Source organism: Nansenia antarctica, assembly GCF_963989245.1.
Source record: "Nansenia antarctica genome assembly, chromosome: 6".
Taxonomy (NCBI): domain Eukaryota; kingdom Metazoa; phylum Chordata; class Actinopteri; order Argentiniformes; family Microstomatidae; genus Nansenia; species Nansenia antarctica.
In genome coordinates, this window is record NC_137676.1 from 50426039 (window position 1) to 50446038 (window position 20000).

At 44.9% G+C, this 20000-nt stretch overlaps 2 protein-coding genes across 2 annotated transcripts in view; both read left to right on the top strand.

The window, feature by feature from the left end:
• The window catches only part of slc26a6.1 (solute carrier family 26 member 6, tandem duplicate 1), a 9121-nt gene extending 3958 nt beyond the window's left edge, over window positions 1-5163 (top strand). Inside the window, exons 11-18 of the mRNA XM_080534114.1 lie at window positions 1-9; window positions 311-417; window positions 818-887; window positions 1116-1205; window positions 1727-1870; window positions 3509-3563; window positions 3922-4046; window positions 4374-5163. The exon at window positions 1-9 is cut by the window's left edge and continues 87 nt beyond it. Of these exons, the coding sequence (XP_080390240.1) occupies window positions 1-9; window positions 311-417; window positions 818-887; window positions 1116-1205; window positions 1727-1870; window positions 3509-3563; window positions 3922-4046; window positions 4374-4403 (630 nt within the window). The 3' untranslated portion in view covers window positions 4404-5163. The remainder of the gene's footprint in view (window positions 10-310; window positions 418-817; window positions 888-1115; window positions 1206-1726; window positions 1871-3508; window positions 3564-3921; window positions 4047-4373) is intronic.
• Window positions 5164-7674: 2511 nt separating this feature from the next.
• slc26a6.2 (solute carrier family 26 member 6, tandem duplicate 2) overlaps window positions 7675-20000 on the top strand; it is a gene marked incomplete at both ends in the record, with an annotated part of 14704 nt that continues 2378 nt past the window's right edge. Inside the window, 15 exons of the mRNA XM_080534614.1 lie at window positions 7675-7802; window positions 9522-9661; window positions 10143-10253; window positions 11717-11892; window positions 12250-12414; window positions 12585-12737; window positions 13324-13406; window positions 13569-13716; window positions 14119-14232; window positions 14934-15011; window positions 15375-15470; window positions 16234-16340; window positions 17025-17094; window positions 17638-17730; window positions 19133-19255. Of these exons, the coding sequence (XP_080390740.1) occupies window positions 7675-7802; window positions 9522-9661; window positions 10143-10253; window positions 11717-11892; window positions 12250-12414; window positions 12585-12737; window positions 13324-13406; window positions 13569-13716; window positions 14119-14232; window positions 14934-15011; window positions 15375-15470; window positions 16234-16340; window positions 17025-17094; window positions 17638-17730; window positions 19133-19255 (1785 nt within the window). The remainder of the gene's footprint in view (window positions 7803-9521; window positions 9662-10142; window positions 10254-11716; window positions 11893-12249; window positions 12415-12584; window positions 12738-13323; window positions 13407-13568; window positions 13717-14118; window positions 14233-14933; window positions 15012-15374; window positions 15471-16233; window positions 16341-17024; window positions 17095-17637; window positions 17731-19132; window positions 19256-20000) is intronic.

Consider the following 20000-nt stretch of genomic DNA (forward strand, 5'->3'; position numbering starts at 1 on the left):
TTGGACCTGGTACTCACCCCTTTACCTCTACCTCCACTGGCCTACAGTCAATCTAATAATCTATAATCACTACATATCAAATACTTTAAATACATACTCAGATTAAGTTTGCATGGTACAATCGAAACACTGACATACTCACAGAAGTGCAATGGAAATCAAGCACACACACACACACACACACACACACACACACACACACACACACACACACACACACACACACATATGCATATTTGACCCAGGTCTGATGACCACCAGCTAGGCCTCTGATCCTGGGCCTTTCCTGCGTGTCTCTCCCCATGTCCAGCTGGTGTGGCTGGGGACCCTGGTCTGCACTCTGCTGTTCAACCTGGACCTGGGTCTGGCTGCTTCTGTGGCCCTCTCCCTCCTCACCCTCGTCTACAGGACTCAACAGTGAGTGGACAGGCCACGTGTTTCATAGTGGAATGGAAATTAGTGTTGCACTTGACTTTTATATGATATGAAATGGGGACACATGTTATAGGATATAGGGTATAACTGGGGAGGCTGGTGGAGGTAGGAAACGCATGACGGGGCTCATTGTAATGTATGGAATGGTGTCAAACACATGTTCCTCATTCCGTTCCATGCATTGCACCCCGCTCTCCGATTTCTTCCATCGCCAGCCACTCCTGGTGCTATATTCATCTGTTCATCTCTTTTCATTAATCTCTCTCTTCTCTCTATCCATTACTCTCTCCTCTCTTCTCTGCATCCATTCCTCTCCCCCCTCTCTCTCTCTCTCTCTCTCTTTCTTTCTCTCTCTCTCTCTCTCTCTCTCTCTCACTCCCAGCTCTCGGACTGCAGTATTGGGACGTATCCCAGAGACCGACTGTTACAGGGACCCAGGTCTCTATGCTGAGGTAACCTCAATCACCTGATCATTCTCTGCTTCTTATTGGTTCATTTACCCCCTTTCCTCTCCCCTGCAACACTCCCATTGGTCGCTGCAGCAATTAAAGACAAAACATTAAAAAAAATTGGTTTGATACTGTAATCCAATCACATGTAGAAACCTCTCATGTGGAGGAAGCAGCCCCAGCTGTGCTGTACAACCCCTGATGTCCTCTGTTGTGTTGTGTTCTCTGCAGGCCAGGGAGGTTCCTGGAGTGACTGTCGTCTCCTGCTCCAATCCTGTGTACTTTGCTAACGCTGAGTTGTTCGCCAACACTCTCAGAAAGGTATGCACGCGCGCACCAGGGCAGCTGTGGCGCAGGAGGTAGAGCCGCCGTGTAATGATCGCAAGGTTGCCAGATCGGCGGTTCGAGCCTCGGCTGGCCACATGTTGAAGTGTCCTTGGGCAAGACACTGAACCCCAAATTGCTCCCAGTGAGCGGGCCGACGCTTTGCATGGTAGCCGCCATTGGTGCGTGAATGTGTGTGTGAATGAGTGAATGAGAGGCTGTTGTAAAGCGCTTTGGATAAAGGCGCCATATAAGTGCAGTCCATTTACCACACACACACACACACACACACACACACACACACACACACACACATACTAAACGCTGAGCTGATCGTCAACTCTCTCCGAGAGCTAGGCCTTCATACCTTCATACCAGGGGATTTCAACTGTAACTGTCCCCAGCAGGTCAGTCCACTACCTGTATATGTTAACCATACTACAGTATGCATACCTGCACAAACTCACTCATGTACATTCCTTTATGCACCTGTATTCACCAACATGGATTTATTCAAGGTTATGCAGCGTGGTCGGATGGAGAACACAGCCCTCACAGAGGACGACACCACCACACCGCTACCAGGAGCCGGACACTGTTTGGTGTTGGAGCTCAGTGCTGTCAACTTCATGGATTCTGTGGCAATGAAAACCCTCTGCAAAGTGAGCAGAACAGGGCCGGACATTTAAAAAAAGCTTTTCTTAAAATGTCAGATAGTTTTCTATCATTGTTTGCACAATGAAGTTATAGAATATAAAATATATATCTATATTTCATTTTGATAATTAATTTTTTCTTTTCTTTTTTATATTTTATTTTCAGGTTTTCAGTTTTATACACAAGACAAACAAACAAACTAACTAACAAACAACAAGCTGCCAGGCATACATGTCTAGTATGATTTGGTTTAAAGCAATTCCCAAAATGCAACTGATACGTCATTTTCGATTCTGATTCTGATTCAGATTTATTGGTTTATTTGTTAGCAGACTTAGGCCCTGAAATGTTAAGACAGCTTTCTCTAGACAGTTTTCTATCCTTGTTTGAACAATGAAGTTATGGAATTATATGTACAGTGTTTAATTTATTGGTTCATTTATTGGCTTTGTAGCCTTAGCAATAGCTATGTGTTCTTCAGAAATATTGCTCCAAACAATGTTGTAATCCAGTCAAATAATACTACATTCATCGTATCATAAAATTTGTGGCACGGTCTGGTGAAAAGTGCTGCATGTTGGCAATTCTCAAGTCGCACAAATGAGCAAAAAGCTTCTTCTAAAAACCAAAAATAATATTTTCAGTTTTTTTGCATATTACGAAAGTTGAAATGTTGAAGAGCCCACTTGATATAACAAACAACAGTTTTAGGATCACTAAATACTTTGTGAATTGGATTAACTCTCTCGTCTGCCCTAGGCTAGGTAAGTGATACATGGCTTGTAAACAAGCTTAGCCTACATTTTAGGACGCGTTCAAAAGCAAGGACTGTGTGATCATCTAAATATGTGTAGTTATGTGTCTTTAGCATGTTGATGTTCTATCTATCAGCATGTTGTGATGTGCTGAACATGCAGCTCGATTTTTTTTGCGCTAGCCTACAGGTCAATTGAGGTGAAAAAACTGAAAAATTACCTTACTTGAGGACTTTTTAACTAGACCCTGTGAGATCAAAATCAACCCTATAACAATCATTCAAGGGAGGCTGGTGGTGGTGGAAATCAGAGGACAGCCTCAGTGTAATGCATGGAATTGAATCAAAGACGTTTGCATTAGAATGAGCCTGGCCTCCGATTTCTACCTCCACGAGCCTCCCCTGGATCATGTGTCTTGTGTGTGTTATCTCTGTCCTTTTATGATCATACAGATTTGTTTTAGAAAAATGTAGGTGAACATGTGCTCAATGGTGTATGAGAGTGTGAGATAGAGAATGTGAGATAATAGGAAAAAGAGATATAGAAGAGATATTCCATACAGTGTGTGTGTGTGTGTGTGTGTGTGTGTGTGTGTGTGTGTGTGTGTGTGTGTGTCTGTGTGTGTGTGTGTGTGTGTGTGTGTGTTCTTGTCTCCATGTGTGTTTGTGTGTGTTCACGTTCATGTGTGTGTGTGTGTGTGTGTGTGTGTCTGTGTTTTTGTGTCCGTCCGTATGTCCGTCAGTCCGAATGTGTGTGTGTGTGTGTGTGTGTGTGTGTGTGTGTGTGTGTTTCACCAGGACCAGTTCTCTTGGAATGGGCTGTGGTAACTTGTCCTTAAAGCGTCTACAGTATTCAATATCTTGCCTCGTGTGTTTCCCGTGGTTTCAGGTTGTGGAGGAGTTGGAGGAGCAGGGGGTCAGGGTGTTTCTGGCTGCTTGTCCAGGTTAGTTTAACTACAATATGTTACAGTGACAGCAACCTCACCCATACATGATAACTGCCTAACCCTCAACACCACCTCAGATCTCCTTCATCGATCACTGTATGACTCCGCCACAGAACCTGTTTTAATGGATTGTAGGGTGTCTATATGCAGTATTTATGTTGTTTTGTTATTATTATTATCTTTGGACAGTTTTGTTGAGAAAGCAATCATTTTCAATTTGGAATGCATTCAGCTGTTTGAATGCACTCAGCTGTGTGCAATTTGAGAATTCATTGGGAAATGAAATACGCTTCACACACACAAACATGATTATCTCTGGTACAATTAACATGTGTGTTCCCCTGTGTTGCCTCAGACAAGCTGGTCACTCAGCTCCAGACTCAGGGGTTCATCCCTGGCTCTCTGTCCAGGTCCTGTCTCTTCCCCTCGGTGCACCACGCTGTCCTGCACTGCCAGACTACTCTGCCTCTGGTGCTGCCTGTGAGTATAGGCCTGCTGTAGCCCTCTGCCAGGCAGGTAGACAGACGCAGACAGACAGGCAGGCAGGCAGACAGACAGAGAGAGACAGGCAGGCAGACCGACAGAGAGACTGTCTGTCTGTCCACCTCTCTCTCTCTCTGCCTGTCAGTCCTCCTGCCTGCCTGCCTGTCCATCCGTCCGTCCGTCCGTCCTCCTGCATGTATGTCTGTCCGCCCACCTGCTAAGAGTTCAATCATGTATGGGCTACATATGGTATGTATACTGCAGAACAGTTTGTATTAAAACCAGTCCTTGCTTTCCTAACCCATGCTGTTCCTCTGGTCCTAGGGCTCTAACACAGAGATGAGTGAGTGTTGATCTTCTGGCTCTGATACACTCATACTGACGCTGGCAGCTCCTGGTGTGGACAGACGACTAGAGGCTGAGAACATGTCTTAGAACATGATGAACAGAACATGGAGTAGACTGAACTCTGAACTCCTCCCAAGCTGGCTTCACAATGGGACTCGGACATCTACTGTGCATCAAAATGACAGAGGAGAGGACACAAGTCTACCTCATACAATGTACAATATTATGTAGATATAATGAGGCCCATATGAAACACCTGCCTGTTCACTCCATTTTTCCATCTCTTCTGGCCGACTGGCACTACCACCTCTACGTGGATGCAGCAGTCCTGCTACCCGGTCACGGCTCTTTACTGTCCTGGCACCACGCTGGGGGAACGAGCTTTCTACTGCTGTCAGGACTGCAGAGTCATTCCCTATCTTTCGCCGTAGACTGAAGACCCATCTCTTCAGGCTACACCTTAACTGTTACCCTGTACAGGTTCTCTACTCTTATTTCTTCTTATTTTCTTCAAAGATGACTTTTCCTGCTATGACTGATGAAAAGAGGATTCACTTGACTGTCTTGTCAAGCCTTCCTATATCATGATTATACTGTAGAAGATTATACTGTAGAAGACCACTTTGTTTTACAGTACAGAAAGTGCCAGGTATTTACTTCTAAATGACATAGTCAAATGCTAATACACAATGACTAATAACATCCTATGTTAGACTTTGTCTGTGTATCATTATAAGAAGCAGGCTGTGTGGTGTGGTGATGATGACTGTGTGGGCGCAGTAATGATTGGGTGTTTCAGTGCTTGCGTGAGTGTTTCAGTGTCCTAGACTGTCTGAGTAGTTCTGTTTGTTCCAGTGTGCTAGACTGTCTGAGGGTGCGTTTGTAAATATGCTCAGAGCGCCGGAGCGCACCCAGGGTGCTCTCTGACTGTTCAGAAATGAACTGATTTCAGTTGAAACCAGAGCACTCTGAGCTCAGAGCAAATTTCCGGAGCGTCTTTATGAACGAACCCTGAGTAGTTCGGCTCTCTCTCCTGTTCACAGTTTCCGAGGTTGAAGATATTTTTAGATATTTTGTCTCGGCTTCAACTCAAAGGTTAAACACATTAAACATATTATAATCAGGCTGCAATCCTGGTGGATATTCCATCAACGTTGCTAAAGGAAAATTCAGGCTTACTTTTGATAAGTGTTGCCCTGATTAAGGGTTATGATGTTCTCTATAGGCCAGTTCAGACCAGCAGTCTGAATTATCTTTAATCTTTGGGTTAAACTGCCCAGTTTTAGAACGTTGGTTGCAAGTGGTTGCCGAGTTTTTCTCGCCACATTCTTAAATTATCTCATCTCGTCACAGATCTTTGGTCTGAACTGGCCTTTAGAAGTTGTTGTTTTTTTTACCATACTATATTATTCATTCATACATGAATATAGGCAGTATCTGTGTATTTGAAAAAAACATATTGCTTCATTAAGGTTGTGTTCAAATGTTTCTTGAAAACACAAATAATCCGCAATATTGAAAGTGATATATTGTGAACATCGGAACGCAGCAGCCGAAATTTTCTTTATATGACTCTACTGTTACATACAGTAGCCAACCAGATTTCTTTCTTATCGTGTCTCACAAACGTGTGTTGAGTGTTCACTCAAGTTCACTCAAGTTTCTCTGGCTGCACCTCCCCTAAACTAAAGCAGGAATGTAATTTAGTTTAGAGTTAACTTGGCTTGATAAGTGTAGCTAGATAATTACCTTCAATGATTAACAGATGCAACCTATTAGTTCTTTAAGGTTGCACACATGAATACTCTTAGTATACAGTATCTACTACAAGTTTCCACACCACACCAAGTTTTACTCTAAAGCATTGCGATTGGATAAAGTAACTGCTATGAGGCTTTTTACCTGTTTACCATACGTTGCAACACTCCTCAGCTGCCACTTTATTCATGCTGAAGCACCGCCTCTTGTCCAGTATATGAATCCTCACGTAATTGTCCCAACAGAGAGAGAAGGACAAAGGCAGAGAAGGACTGCCCATAGACAGCCATGTCTATCACAGCTGAGCCCTCAAATGAAGAGCTGTTACCAGGGGCTCTGCATGAGAGGGGCCAACAGAAGGATAAAGTTCAAAGGTCATCGAGGGTCACATGTCTCGGTGTAGATTATCACTTGCAGGGTTAGAAATGGCCAATATCCATCACCAATGACTTATGACCAACAGATAGACCACTAAACCTCAAACCACTAATTGGGGTCCTCAGATATCCCTCAAGGTCTCCACTGTCTTTAGTCAGTATCTGTTTGAGCAAGATGTTGGTACATCCACTATAGGTGAGTAAAAACAAAGAGAATATCCCTGACTTAACTGAATGTGATATCTTCTATCTAATCAGGTTTAGATAAGACTCCTGGCTGAAATGTCTCGTTGCCTTGTAGCTCCGCACTCCTGCATGTCTCTCCCTAGCCCTGTCTGTCTGTCTGTCTAATAGTCTGTCTAATAGTCTGTCTGTCTAACTGTGTGTTGGGTCTGTCTGCCTCTCTCCTCTACAAGGATATCCCACCAGGACTCTCTACTCCCTTCAGGGGAGGCTGGTGGAGGTAGAAATCGGAGGACGGGCTCATTGTAATACATGGAATGGAATGAGGAATGTGTGTTCGATACCATTCCTAATTCCAATCCATGCATTACAATGAGCCTGTCCTCCGATGTCTACCTCCACCAGCCTCCCCTGACTCCCTTCTCTACAGGACTTTGCTCTCCTCCTCCTCCTCCTCCTCCCATTAAAAGATTATCAGTGTTTTTATCTGAAGGTTAGGTGTCTTAAGGTTCTTACACAGCAGAAATACTGTGACAGCGGAGGCTGGAGAGACACCAAGGATCAGAGACACACATGGATCGGTAATACAACAGGACCCTCCATGATTTATTTATACAACGGGTCAGAACCATTGGACACACACAGGAGTTGAGCAGTTGCATCATCAGACATTTGAATGACCTGGATTACGAGGGTGGAAGCTGAAGTCCAGATCCTAAAGCAGGGTACTTTGCAGCGGATCATCTTCTATCCAGAGACAGCATTGATAGGCAATGTTTCCCTCTGATCTCTGAGGCACATCTCTACTAGAAGAAGGCTGTGACTGAACTATCACACATCCTAACCGGAACAAGGAAATATCAAACAAGAGACAGGTTGAAGGGAAGGTTAGTAAAGAAATAGTACCCGGAACAGGATTTTGGGAGGATTTAAAGACAACAACAAAACACATCCAAGTCATGGAGGAGAGGAGGCGTTTGGGATACAGCGTCAACAGAGAGATCCTGGATGAAGGAGCTGTGGACGAGTTGGCAGAGAAATCTGACGTCAAGATTCCTCTCTCACAGAAACTCAGAGAGTCTCTGAGGTATGGGGGGGTCAGTTCTGTCCCATTCATGATGGTCCTCTGTGGCTCAGTTGGTAGAGGATGGTCCTAACAACACTTAGGCTTTTTTGATTTGATTTGATTTGATTTATTGACAAAAAAAATACAATACATAGGTTGTCAGGGATAGAGCGATAAAGTCTGTGACTTGTTTCCTTCACTGTCCCTGGTGTTAGAGGTCCATGAGGGGAAGGGGCCGTACCAACAGCCACTCCCATACAGTACAACAAAAGAAACAGACAAACAGGTCCTTGAATGTGCAAGACGAAGCGCATCAAAAACAACCAACAAGTAAAACAATAAAACAATAGAAACTTCCTAGAACATACTGCGTGCATATAATTTAGCATGGAACATACAAGTGCTTCTCCTGTCCTATAACTCTCTATTTGGTTTACAGTGGTATGTTGCTAAACAGCTGTATTGTCAGTTTCTTTGATGCTTAAAGGCAACTTGTTCCATTCCACTGCACCTGTATATCTGAATGAAACTTCTCCTATTTTTTTACTGTGTCTACAGGGGACTAGATTATTGCTGCTTCCTCTTGTGTCGTGTGAGTGTGCTATTCTCTCAAAGAAGTTATTAAAGTAGTCCGGAGCTCTGTTGTTCAGGACCCTGTGGACTGTCACAAGACGCATTTGACTGGCTCTTGCTTCAACTGGCAGCCATTGAAGCTCCGTGAATTGGGCCTTTCCAACGTGCGCTTTGTAATGGAAGCCCAACACCACTCGAATTAATTTATTCTGTGCTGTTGGAAGTTTGTTTTTTAGAGGTTTGTTGAGGTTCCAGTACCATGAGCTGATTGCATAATCAAAATGGCACTGAACTAGGCATGAGGCTAGGGTTTTAAGACATTTTTGGTTTAACAACGAGGACTTCCTGGCAAGGAACCTGGTCCTGGTATTGACTTTGCTGTGGGTTCGATTCCCGCTGGGAATACTGAAAAATGTATACACTCACTGCAATGTAAGTCACTTTGGATAACAGCGTCAGCTAAATGGCATATATACATTCTGGGTGTGTTTGATGCCATTTCCCACTCTGTTCCATGCATTACAATGAGCTGTCTCATTGTCTACCTCTGACAGCCTCCACTGATACTGAGAATATCTTACTGAAGGAACTAAATCAAGTAGTGTTTCATTGGCCTGGTTGAGGTTTTTAAATTGAAATGGTTGAGCTGTTTCACTGTTGAGTGTGTCATATCACTTAGTCTAAATAACGCTAGTGCCATTAAGGCTCTGTGTGTCTCAAAGGTTTTTCTGTTTTGCTTTTAATTGAAGTGTCTGACTAATAGTAGCTGAAAGTGGTTATCAGGTCCATGCACTGTAGTTCTCAGTATGTGGCATTGTGTCTGAGTATCTTAGTTTGAACTGTAACTCTGCAGGGAATGTGCCACTGTAACCAACTGCCTCTCAGATCCCTATAAATCTCATTATGTCTCATTTTATGTGAGCTTAGTCTGTGTGTGTGTGTCTGTGTGTGTGCATGTGTGTGTGTGTGTGTGTGTGTGTGTGCGTGTGTGTGTGCGTGTGTGTGTGCGTGCATGCGTGTGTGTGTGTGCGTGCATCCGTGCGTCTGTGTGTTGTGCATTGTGCGTGTGTGCGTTTGTGTGTGTATAATAATAATAATAATTCATTGAATTTATATAGCGCTTTTCCGAGGCTCAAAGACGCTGGATGCTGTATGTGTCCTCCCCAGGTGTTCAGGCCCCGGGGTGAAGAGATGTATGCTGGCCAGTGTTCCTGTCCTCTCCTGGCTGCCTCGTTACTCCCTCAGAGACAACGCCATCGGAGACCTGGTCTCTGGGATCAGCGTGGGCATCATGCACCTACCTCAGGGTTAGAACACCTAAACCTACACCTAATCCTTATCTTCAACCTAAACCTAATCCATATCCTCTACTTCAAATCCAACCCTAATTCTTATCTTCAACCTCAACCCTGAACCTAATCCTTATCGCTATCCTTAAACACAAACTTATCTTAACTTCACATCTGAATCTAAATATCCTTTCAACTCCAATGTGTGTTATATGTCTGCATGTGTGTGACTGACCGATTTCGAACCCTGGTCTCCGACATCGCAGGACTGTGTTAGCCTGCCAAGCTAAAGCCCAGGAGTTAGCTTGGGCAGCTAATGTTACTCTTCAAGCCTCAGTAAAGATGGCTCACCACACAAACTTGGTTCACCGAATCACCTCTGTTACATCTGCATATCATTGACATAATAATGATAATAAGTAATAAGTGTGTGTTACTATATTATAACTTTGTAACAGCAGCCATTGTAGGTAACCCCTCATGTGTTGTGTTCCTGTAGGGATGGCCTATGCCTTGCTGGCAGCAGTGCCTCCTGTGTTTGGTCTTTACTCCTCCTTCTACCCCATCCTCATCTACTTCATCTTCGGGACGTCTAAACACATCTCCGTGGGTCAGTACTGCGCTCACCTTGTCCCAGGCTGTTGTGCACAGCGCATATAAGCCTGGAATAACAACAACTCAAACCTGGCCTCAGTGGGAGTGAATTTTCTGAGTAAAGTATTTGTTTTTATTTGATTTCAACAAATCACACGGCTGAAGGTATAGCTCCGAATGAGAAATGTGTGGTGTGCAAGCACTAAGGGGAATGTTGTGGGAGATGATCGATGCGAAGTAATAACCAATGGCTATGTGCCGTCCATTTTCGACGGTCTTTCTATTGGCTTAATGAAGGCCAAGCCTGATGCGTTGGTCCACCAGACCTTTCATGTAATTGGCCGGAAGTGTCTGGCAACGAGACTTATACTGCACTGTATACTCAACATGTTTATAGTAGGGACTTTCAAACACATCTCAGTCAGGGGAGGCTGGTTGAGGTAGAAATCGGAGGATGGGCTCATTGTAATGTACAGAATGGAAAACGTGTGTTACCAATCCTCATTCCATTCCATTCCATTTCAATGAACCCTGTCCTTCGATTTCTACCTCCACCAGCCTCCCTTGATCTCCCTTGATGTGGAAGACCACTAAACAATATCAATATATAGGAGTATATAGAAGATTGGGGAGGTAACCAGGTGTCTGTTGGGCTCGCTTTAGACAGGCAATCCCTAAACTGAAGAAAACTCCAGTCCAAAGTCTCCAAGTCTTTACTCTGTAAATTATAAATGATACATTTTTTTGAATGTTCTTAAGATTATGATGTTATGATAGAGACATCCAATGTACTGGACCCCTTAGAGTACCACTCTCTCCAGAAGAACACCTTCCCTCCTATTTTTAGTATGGGGATAATCCCTCTTTCTTGTGTATATGATGCCAGATATTCCTAGTGTGAGAGATTATTGGATTCTGGTTATCGACTTTTGGACATTGGCTCAAATAATCTCCTGCCACAAATGGAGCATTCAGTTCTTCCTCTAGGTCTACCCACAGAGGTCTGACATCTCTACCTGAGAGAAGGGAGACTATCTGAGCCCCCAAGAATGCTTCCTGGAGATATCTGAAAATGAGGGACATCAGAACCAGAATAGCACCCGTGAAGATCAGCATTTTATTTTACCGACCGGCCATTGTAATACCCCTAATAGCTTTAGTCTTATCTTATGGCTTCTGCAAGAGATATCTCCAGATAATAAACAAGAGTGGCAAGAGTGGATCTCCTTGCTTTGTCCCATGTCCCACAGGGAAAGCAAATGACCTGAGACCATTAGTTGTTACCATAGATTTAGGCTGATTATATGTAAGCTTTATAATATCCTGAAATACGGGTCCAAATCCAAATTCTTTTAAAGTGAAAATAAGATAACTCCAGCTATCCCTCCCTCTCTCATGTACTCACTCACTACTACTTCTTCATAACCTTACTCCCCTCACCCTCCCTCCCACTCCCCCATCCCTCCCTGCCCATCTCAGGTACCTATGCTGTGATGAGTGTGATGATCGGGGGAGTGACGGAGCGTTTGGCTCCAGACGCTAACTTCATGATTTGGGACAACGTGACCAATGTCACCGAAATAGACGATATAGCTCGAGACGCGGAGCGCGTCAGAGTGGCTGCAGCAGTAACGTTCCTGTCTGGCATCTTCCAGGTAAATCCATATATATATATATATCTAGATATAGATAGATAGATAGGTTGATAGATAGATAGATAGATATATTCAGATTGACAATTTGTCAAGATTGATAGATTCCATATGTATTCAAACATACAGTACTGTACTGTAGGTAGATTAAGTATAGTCCTGGACTAAAAAGTACTTCAAATTAAGATTGAAGAGTATGATTATTAAGAGAGTATGATTCAGGAATAGGCTTAATCTGGGCCCAGGAAACCAGCATTTAGTCTAACATGCCATCTCTCGTGTGTGTGTGTGTGTGTGTGTGTGTGTGTGTGTATGTGTGTGTGTGTGTGTGTGTGTGTGTGTGTGTGTGTGTGTGTGCAGATGCTGCTAGGCCTGGTCCAGTTTGGCTTCGTAGTGACGTACCTGTCTGAGCCATTGGTCAGAGGGTACACCACGGGGGCAGCCATCCACGTCATCGTGTCTCAGCTCAAATACACCTTTGGCATCGATCCCCCGCGATACAGTGGACCTTTCTCCCTTATCTATGTAAGTTAAGACACACACACACACACACACACACACACACACAGAGAGAGAGACAGACACGCAGGGGTGACACTCAGACGGTGCCCTCTACAGGTGGGGGAAAGGACTGCCTTACCTGTCTTCAACAGACCCTTTTTTGTGCTAATCTCTCTCTCTCCCTCTCTCTGTAGACGGTGTTGGAGATATGTTACCTCGTTCCAGAGACCAACATCGGCACGTTGGTGGTGAGCATCGTAGCCATTGTGGGCCTGATCATCTTCAAGGAGCTCAATGCCTACCTGGGCAAGAAGCTGCCTGTCCCTATACCTGTAGAGCTGCTGGCTGTGAGTATGAAGGGGACTCTGCCTGCTGTTACACTCTGTTGGTGTTTTCGTTGTTTATTAAACAGATGGAGAGGAGAAGAGAGGAGAGAAGAGGGTATATATACATGTTAGAGGCAGCAGCTCTAACTTCTAGAGTCGACCAACTCCAGGACACCTCACCCTCATCCCAGACCCTGTGGAGCTGTTGGCTGGGTGTTTGAAACTCACTAGACCTAAACCTCTCAAATCCTCTCACAGCTTTGCCCACTGGAAATGAAGGAGAGGATGGAACATAAAATGCATAACACTGCCTCTCTCCATAGAGACACATACGTATTATATATCATACCCTGGGCCAGTCTTAACCCTAGGCTAACAAACTGCAGTGTGAAAACAACTTTTGTTTACTTCAGTTCCATCTGAAGTAAACAAATAGTAAACAGCAATTCTCCTTCCAACTGAGCTACAGTACTGTCTGTCTGTCTGTCACTGACAGCATTGATATTCAAACGGCTGGTTGTCTCTAGCAACAATATCAACATCCAATCAGGTGCTATTGTTGCTAGTCCGGTGAAAGAAAGAGTGAAATCAGTGTGTTTGTCCTCAGATCATCATCGCCACGGTGATATCCTGGCAGGTGAACCTGGTGGGGAAGTATAACGTGGATGTGGTGGGAAAGATCCCTTCTGGGTGAGACACACACCCCCACACACACATTATGTTCACCTCCCATACTCCAGATGTACAATAACAATTACACACACAGAGGACAACTGAGATACACAAACATACTGTATACCTATGCAGCTACCTACTCATCTAACAGCCCACCCTTCCATCTCTCTCCTCCAGTCTTCAGCCCCCTGCCCTGCCCACGGTATCTCTCTTTGGTCAGGTGATCGGAGACGCCTTCGCTCTGTCCGTAGTTGGCTACGGCATCGCCATCTCCCTCGGGCGAATCTTTGGCCTCAAGTACGGATACAAGGTGGACAGCAACCAGGTGAGAAACATTGTCAGTTAGTATAGTTAGAAACACTGTCAGTTAGTATAGTTAGAAACGCTGTCAGTTAGTATAGTTAGAAACACTGTCAGTTAGTATAGTTAGAAACACTGTCAGTTAGTATAGTTAGAAACACTGTCTGTTAGTATAGTTCAGTTATTGTAGTTCTCTTAGTATCTTATTATAGTTAGATAGAACTGCAAGTTCAAGTTTGATAGCTTGTCTTAATAGTTTGCCTTCACAATTTGTCATAATAGACTCTTAATAGTTTGGCTTGATAGTTTATCTAGTTTGATAACCGTCTTTTGAGTGCCAAATGTGTGTTTTACTTACGATTCCATCATACTTCTTGTGATTCAATCACCCCTATTCACTGACACAAATGGTCTCTTCCTGAATCAGGAGCTGATAGCCCTGGGTCTCAGCAACTCCATCGGAGCGGTGTTCCAGTGCTTCGCCATCAGCTGTTCGATGTCTCGCACAATGGTCCAGGAAAGCACAGGGGGTAAAACCCAGGTACAGCACTCTCTGCTGTCATAATCAGCGACTCATACATTATTCTGCTTCACAGAGAAAGTGCATTTTTAAAACCTACTTAATTAAAACCACTCATTTAAACCCACTTCACACCCACACACACTCATTCTTTTTCTGTCCGAGACATCAATTGGCCTGTCATCCCCCTCTCATTACAACATATGGCACATGCAGAGGAGGGCTTAGATGCTGTCTGTTTTTACCCTCAATCATTTGTCCATTCTCTCCCTCCTCGTCTCTCTCTCTCTCTCTCCCTCCTCGTCTCTCTCTCTCTCTCTCTCTCCCTCCTCGTCTCTCTCTCTCTCTCTCTCTCTCTCTCTCTCTCTCTCTCTCTCTCTATATGTGACCCCCCTGTTTTCTATTATCTCTCTTCTCTTTATCTCTCTCTCTCTGTTCAATTACCACCCTCGCGTTCACTCTCTCCTATAATTTCTCTCTCCCTCTCCCCTGTTTTCTATCATCTCTCTTCTCTTTATCTGTTGAAATTCCGCCCCACCCTCTCTCTCTCTCCTATAATATATCTGTTTCTCTCTCTCTCTCCCTCCCTCCCTCCCTCTCTTACTCCCCCCCATCTCTCCCCCCTCTGCTCCTCTACTTTCTTCCTATCTCTCATCTCCCTCCCTCTCTCCTCTCTCTCTCTCTCTCTCTCTCTCTCTCTCTCTCTCTCTCTCTCTCCCTAGGTGGCTAGTGCTCTGTCGGCTGTGGTGATTCTCATCATCACTCTTTGGATCGGATATCTGTTTGAAGAGCTGCCCAAGGTACAGCAGTGTGAAGCACCAGTCCACTGGCTGTGGCAGGGGGGGGCATTTGGGCACTGTGGGTGAATTTTGGCACAGTGAAAGCATTGTGCCATGTAAAAATGCAGGGGGCGCTAAAAAAGAAATCCCTCTGGGAATTCACCATTGTAAAGTAACTGAAGAGTTTTTGCATTTGTGCATGACACAGTGTTTTTCACTGTCCTCAAATTCACCCCTGGGTGTTAGTAACTGTATGATGACCTGTCATGCTAGTCTATGAAGTCATTGAGGTTAGTGTGTGTGTGTGTGTGTGTGTGTGTGTGTGTGTGTGTGTGTGTGTGTGTGTGTGTGTGTGTGTGTCTCTCTCTCTCTCTCTCCATCCAGGCAGTGTTGGCTGCCATCATCTACGTGAACCTGCATGGCATGATGAAACAGTTCATGGACATCCCAATGCTCTGGAGGAGCAACAGAGTGGACATGGTGAGGTTCACACCCATCCACTCTCCTTTCAGATCTACTATACTGTACACAAGTGGCTAGGGCTAAAGGCTTAGCATAGCTGAAAGCTAGCCCAACATGTTGTACAGCAACCACGTTGGTCTAAAAAAACCTACACATTTAGGGTCGGTTTCACAGACAAGGCTTGAGCCTCGTCCTGGACTAAATCATACTTTCAATGTAAAATCTCCATTGAAGATGCTTTTTAGTCTGGGATTAGGCTTAAACATTTCCTATGAAACCGGCCCTTATTGCTGAGGGTGAATAAAGTCAAGAGTGCCAAGGGTTTATTCACCAAAAATGCATATGTGATGATGCTTCATTTGTAGCCAACTAAAACACTTCTGGAATTCTTTGGCAGTTAGTGAGTTAACCCCCCCCCCCCCCCCCGACTCAGCATGCTGTCAACATCAAAGGGCCTCCCTAAGACTCTGAAGTCAGGTGTGGAGAACGACTTAGCAAGTCACGCTTCCGCTAGGCTAGTAGCGCCTACGCTCTGATCTGGTGGAATTCAGCAGAAAAAAAGAAAAAAAAAGAGGAAGATTAAAAGAAGAGGGAAGCAATAGGGGATAAAAGGATTAGGCAATTCCCTCAGGGATGAAGGTTATTGAATTGAATTGAATTGAATTGAATTGAGTTGAATTTAATTGAATTTAATTGAATTGAAGTGTAGAGAGGAAAGCAGGTAACCAGGGAGGGTTTTTGACCCTGGTGTTTTACCTTGGCTTGGTCTCCTCCTCCCCAGCTGGTGTGGGTGGCCACTTTCATCCTCACCGTGCTCTTCAACCCTGACCTGGGATTGGCTGCCTCCATCGCCTTCTCCATGCTCACGGTCATCTTCAGAACCCAGCTGTGAGAACACACATGCATGCATTCACACACACACACACACACACACACACACACACACACACACACACACACACACACACACACACACACACATACACACATACACATGTATGCACACACACACACACACACATACACATACACATACACATTCATGCACACACACACACATACTATCAACCCCCTTGAACCACTCTCGCAACCTCTCATATTTCCAGCCTGGAAACCCCAGACAGTGTTAACTCAATTCTTTCCTAGACCACACCTAACCACAAACCTCCAATTCACCCCTCGTAGCTCCTCTCTACCCAACGTCTAAACCCTAATTAACTCTTTAACTTCACTTCAACAGATTACAGGGATCATACAGTACATTCTATGGAATTCTTCTATGGAAAATCTGTTATATACAATGAGTTAACCCCTGTATGTCGATCTGTCTGTCTGTTTCAGACCTCTAGCACCCTAACCCACACTCATACACACACACACACACACACACACACACACACACACACACACACAGATCCCACACGCAAGCATGCACACTCACAGACACAGATTACACCTACTACACATGTTTACAATCTTTATTCACTCAACAAAGCTTATCTTATGTGACTATAAAGTTAACTTTGGCTTGGAACATTAAACATTTTGTGTATTTCTGTCTGTCTGTTCTAGGCCTACGTACTCCCTCCTTGGGCAGGTCTCAGAGACTGACATCTATAGACCAGTAGAGGACTATAATCTGGTACGCAACACAACTCGACACAGATATACTCTACACTTCTCTGTAATCACTCTTCTGTATCACTGACTTAGTGTATGACATGGCTAGTTCTAGGAAAGTGTTTCCAATCCTATAATCTACAGTGACCTGCGTAAGCAATGGGAAAGTGTTGTAATTACACAAATGTTATCAAATAAAAGCTGAGAATCTCTGCTTTAACATAGTAATTATATGATTCCAAACTTTTGGAGCCAAAAGAAGACTTACTTACACAGGGCACTGTATTTATTTTGGAGTGCGGACCCTATAGCTACACTGTGAGTGTGCTTTTCCCTCTCCTTGGGAGGTTCTTCAGTGGTTCATCATGTCATGTTGTTGCTATGCTGTTCTACCCTTGGCTGTATGATGTCATGCTTGAGAGTACTGTTATGGATGTGAGGGCATTCATCAGGGGAGGCTGACACCACGCCTCGTTCCATTCCATGCATTACAATGAGCCCATCCTCCGATTTCTACCTCCTCCATCCTCCCCTGGCATTAATATAAACCACCACTGTCTTTCAGGTGAAAGTGGTGCCAGGATTGGTGATTTTCCGCTCTTCTGCCACCCTCTACTTTGCCAATGCTGAGATGTACACAGATGCCCTGGCAGAGAAGGTGAGGTAACACAAGAGACACAGAGATACAGAGTTGGTTAGTTAGGGCTCAAGATCTCGGTCTGAGATCTAGAATGTTCACAAGAAGCCATTTTGGCACCAAACGTTCCATGACGGCTGCATTCTAATTAGAATGCACATTAGAATGTTACTGTCATGGAACATTTTCAACACAAGTGAAGGAGAGTTTGCCAGACTTTGTATCGAGGCTCTTGCACCAGGGGAGGCTGGTAGAGGTTGAAAACGGAGGACGGGCTCCTTGTAATGCATAGAGTGGAATGAGGAATGCGTGTTTCATACCCTTCCTCATTACGTTCCATGTATTAGAAATAGCCTGTCCTCCGATTTCTTCCGATTTCTACCTCCACCGGCCACCCCTGCTCTGCATCATATTACTTATGGCCTTTTTCCACTACAGCGCTAAAGCAGGCCAAAGCAAGCCAGCCCGCTTCGGCCCGCTTCTTTTCCCCTTTTCCATTAGTCGTTCCGGGTCGGGTCAGGTCGGGTCGGGTCGCTTCTTTAGCTCCACATCGACCCCAGGGTCTAAAATTTGATATCCGGATCTTTTTGCCAGGCTGCGTGTGACGTGTGACGCTGCACACCGTTGATTGGTCAATGGAAATGACGCGTAACTCCGCCTACTATCGTCTACTCCTCCTACTAGCTCCGGGTCTGTGTATATAATGGAAAACCAGAACTGTTCAAAAGCGGGCTAAAGTGGGCTAAAGTGACCCGAACCGACCTGGGCTGGGCTGCTGATGGAAAAAGGCCATTAGGTTAACCCAAAACAACACACCAGAACAACTCTGCAGCAACTAAGAATTAGTATGCATCACACACACGCAAAACAATAATACTTTGACAACAAATTGCCTAAATAGGTCACTGTGCTGTCGTACACTCTGCTGTGTGTGTCAAAAGGATATTGTTAAGATATCAGTCATTCATTTCTCCACACACCCACTATGATGGCATGTTGGCCGGGGCTAATGGAACTCTCTGATGGAATATCATGTCTCCCTCCCTCCTTGGTCTCCCTCCCTGGTCTCCCTCCCTGGTCTCCCTCCCTGGTCTCCCTCCCTGGTCTCCCTCCCTCCCTGGTCTCCCTCCCTGGTCTCCCTCCCTGGTCTCCCTCCCTGGTCTCCCTCCCTGGTCTCCCTCCCTCCCTGGTCTCCCTCCCTGGTCTCCCTCCCTCCCTGGTCTCCATCCCTCCCTGGTCTCCCTCCCTCCCTGGTCTCCCTCCCTCCATCCATCCCTGGTCTCCCTCCCTCCATCCTTCCCTGGTCTCCCTTCCTCCATCCCGCCATTCCTCCCTGGTCTTCCTCCATCCCTCCCTGGTCTCTCTTCCTCTCTCTCCCTCCTTCCCTCCCTCCCTGGTCTCTCTTCCTCTGTGGTGTATGCAGACTGGCTTCGACATCACCAAGATCCTCTCCATCAAGAAGAAGCTGGAGGCCAAGAGGCTGAGGAAGGAGAAGAAGGAGGCCAAGAGGGCCAAGAAGGACGCCAAGAAGAACAAACAGGAAATGGTGAGGACTGGAGGATTGGGAGGAGTGTAAATAAGTCTGTGCATGGCCCCATATCAGGGGAGGCTGGTGGAGATAGAAATCCGAGGACAAGCTCATTATAATGCATGGAATGGTATGATGGTATGGTGCCCATCCTCTGATTTCTACCTCCACCAGCCTCACCTGCTCCATATTTATTTGGAGAGTCCCCTTGCAGATGGCTCATAGGTGTTCAAGCAACTATCAAATGTCTAACAGTTACTCTGTTACTCTTATATCTAACTGTTTCATATTGTTCACATCTTGGTGTAAGATTTCAATTGACCACTTCATCTGTATTTTGGCAATACCTCCTGGTGACAACCTCAATAACGACATCAGTTTTGTTGCTACATGACATGAAACAAGAGATAAAAACTAGCTTGTTAGTATCAAGAGTTGTACAATGGACCCTTCTTGCTTTGGCCTCCGAAGGCCTTTGTTCTCAGGACATTCTAGTTGAGAGTGACATTGAGAAAGTGACAGTGAGACATAATCCACCTGTCATGTGACCCCATGTCTATAATAAGACACAGAGGCCCATTGCACCTCTCTGCTCACTTTGCCTGCCAAACAAGTTAACCATGAATATGAGTAGAAATATTGGATTGTGAGCATGTACTATTACTACTACACGACTACTGTACTCCTAACCCTAATGCTAAACTCCTAACCCCCTACACAGTGTCTTACAGGTAATCTGCTAGAGGAGAATCATATGACATCA